At 40.5% G+C, this 1,305-nt stretch overlaps 1 protein-coding gene across 1 annotated transcript in view; it reads right to left on the bottom strand.

The window, feature by feature from the left end:
* The window catches only part of MTMR8 (myotubularin related protein 8), a 22,487-nt gene extending 21,213 nt beyond the window's left edge, over positions 1–1,274 (bottom strand). The window contains exons 1-2 of the mRNA XM_009324255.1: positions 1,143–1,274; positions 321–483 (exon numbers count right to left, since the gene is read on the bottom strand). Of these exons, the coding sequence (XP_009322530.1) occupies positions 321–483; positions 1,143–1,274 (295 nt within the window). The remainder of the gene's footprint in view (positions 1–320; positions 484–1,142) is intronic.
* Positions 1,275–1,305: the final 31 nt, after the last annotated feature.

Here is a 1,305-nt window from a genome sequence, read left to right as displayed (position 1 = left end):
AGCCTCAGTCGGGAAAATGAACTTTGCACAGGCCTTCAGAAGTTCATCACGGGAGACCACCTCATTGCCACCGCCACAAAAGATTTGTGTTTGGTTTGGAAGCAAATGGCCCGGTCCGCAGGGCACCGCTCTACTTACTGAGCCGACCCCCACAGCCCATCTCCGGTGGTGGAAACCGTTTCTGATTTCACATCCTCCCCCTCCTGCACTGACACCGTAAAACCAATAGTCTGGCAGGCAAAGCTTTCTCTATTGCTCAGACGAGCCTTCCAGCTTAAAGCGTTTCAACGATTTGCAAGACAGACTCCCGTCCTAAATACCTGGTTGTGAAAGTTTAAGCAACGAGGTGTACACTTCGTGACAGTCACGTTCCTGCCCAATAACAAAGTGAGCCACGTGGAAGTTCTTGCAGTGAATAAGGAGTGGATATCCAGCCGTAGTCAGGGGCAGTTTTTCTACAGTTGCAATATGGTGATGCAGAATCTGAAAAACAGGAAATAAACAACATTTTTCAGAAGGTTGCGAGCAGTACGAGCATTTATTAAGTTTTTGCAATACCATCAGCTATTTATGCTTCCTGCATCTAACTAGCAGCAGAAAATGAGTTTATTTGTGATATTTATCAAACAAACATAATAAACATCCAGACTATGCACCCAAAGGCTAGGTAACCAAGAGCAAGATTGAAAAAACAGATATATAATACAAATTACTTTTAGAGATTGATGTGCAGCTTGGTTTAGCTGGTTCGCTTTGCTTTCCCTCCACTCCCATATACAATATATTTTGTCATTCCCATTCTACTTTAGAACTAATAAAAAAGGCTGCTAATTCCAGTGCTAATTTTGCAGTTCTAAAAGCTGTAAATTCAAGTTTGGTGGCTTGGTATATTGAGATAGGAAACTAGACAAGTTTTTTTATGTTCCTGGAACTAACACTAATTCAGTGAGTGACCTCTATCAAGTCACATTACCATTGTGTTCACTTCCTTCCAAAACAACTGTTTCTGTTAAGCATTTGGTATCAAAATGCTATAAAAGACCACTACAACTTTGGAATTCACCAACCTGTTCATTTTGGATACGAGATATAAAGCAATTCTTACACTTGTGTTTAAACAGACTCCAGGTATCACAACATACCCATGTTTCTTTTCTGACTTCAGCAGAAGCATCTACGTAGATAAGGTGGGTAGCTGTCAGGTATAATGTCCCATTTGCTGCCTTCCTATTTGTATAGCGATCTAGTAATTTCACATTTTCAACCTGCAACATAAGAAGAGTATGAAAAAATGAATTTAACTTT

Source organism: Pygoscelis adeliae, unplaced genomic scaffold (assembly GCF_000699105.1).
Source record: "Pygoscelis adeliae isolate BGI_AS28 unplaced genomic scaffold, ASM69910v1 Scaffold465, whole genome shotgun sequence".
Lineage (NCBI taxonomy): Eukaryota > Metazoa > Chordata > Aves > Sphenisciformes > Spheniscidae > Pygoscelis > Pygoscelis adeliae.
The sequence above is the reverse complement of the archived record's forward strand: the minus strand, read 5'-3'. Positions and strand labels throughout refer to the sequence as shown.